Source organism: Egretta garzetta, unplaced genomic scaffold (assembly GCF_000687185.1).
Source record: "Egretta garzetta isolate BGI_Z169 unplaced genomic scaffold, ASM68718v1 scaffold5, whole genome shotgun sequence".
In the NCBI taxonomy this organism is placed as follows: Eukaryota; Metazoa; Chordata; class Aves; order Pelecaniformes; family Ardeidae; genus Egretta; species Egretta garzetta.
Window position 1 is genome coordinate 2,200,710 of NW_009259707.1, and position 864 is coordinate 2,201,573.

The following is an 864-nucleotide window of genomic DNA, read 5'->3' on the forward strand; positions in this document are numbered from 1 at the left end:
CTGCCGCTTCTGGCGCCTCAGGCTGCTTAGGAACTCCTTGGCCGCCGTTTCTTTCACGGACACCTCCGGCTTCGTGGCAACAGGGGCTGAAATGAATTCCCCCCCCACAAAAGGCACGCCAGGAAATTTTTAGTCAGGCTGAAGCGTACTGCTTGCAGCAAGTAAGGAAATGCTTCTCGCATCGTGCCATCACCGTCGCGCTCGGCGGCACGACACGTGTCGCAGCAGTAGCGGTCATAAACCCAGGAATCGTCGATGTAATAGGATTTCTCAGCTACTCTCATTCTCTTGGCTTTGGTAAAAGCTGTTCTGAGCTCAAAGGTGTAAGCTAATTTAAATAAACATACCCAAATATTTAAATAAATATCCCCAAACCCAAAGAGCATACACTGTGTTGTGCTTTGAGGAGAGAATAGGAGGCTGGCCTCTGTCTGCTGCTCCTAGGGGAATGGGAAAGAAGATGAGAGGTGAAGTTAAAAAGCCTGAAGAAGCTGGAGAAATGCTGCTGACTTATTAGGGTGAAGGGACGTGCACACGTAAAGATAGACTTTTCAAATCTGTTGTATAAAAAAGTAGCTTTTAAATAACGAGTGCTACTAAAACGCCCTCTATGCCTTGAAAATAAAAGCCCATCAGGCTTTCATCGCACACCGCTTGGTGGATGCATGGGAATGCCCTCGACCTGCTGGGCCCAGGCATGCCATCTGCCTTGCCCCACGCCAAAGAGGCAGGCAGTTTGCTGCGGTGGCTGGGGGGGGTTTCCGTCCCTCGGGGAGGTGCAGGTGTGAGAGCCGGCTCGCCCCCTGCCATGCACGGAGATGACAAAACGTGGGCACGATGTTTGGTCTGCCCGGGAAACCAGCA

General features: G+C 51.6%; 1 protein-coding gene across 1 annotated transcript in view; it reads right to left on the reverse strand.

The window, feature by feature from the left end:
* ECRG4 (ECRG4 augurin precursor) overlaps nucleotides 1–864 on the reverse strand; it is a 5,894-nt gene that overhangs the window by 2,182 nt on the left and 2,848 nt on the right. Inside the window, exon 3 of the mRNA XM_009638970.1 lies at nucleotides 5–86. Within this exon, the coding sequence (XP_009637265.1) occupies nucleotides 5–86 (82 nt within the window). The remainder of the gene's footprint in view (nucleotides 1–4; nucleotides 87–864) is intronic.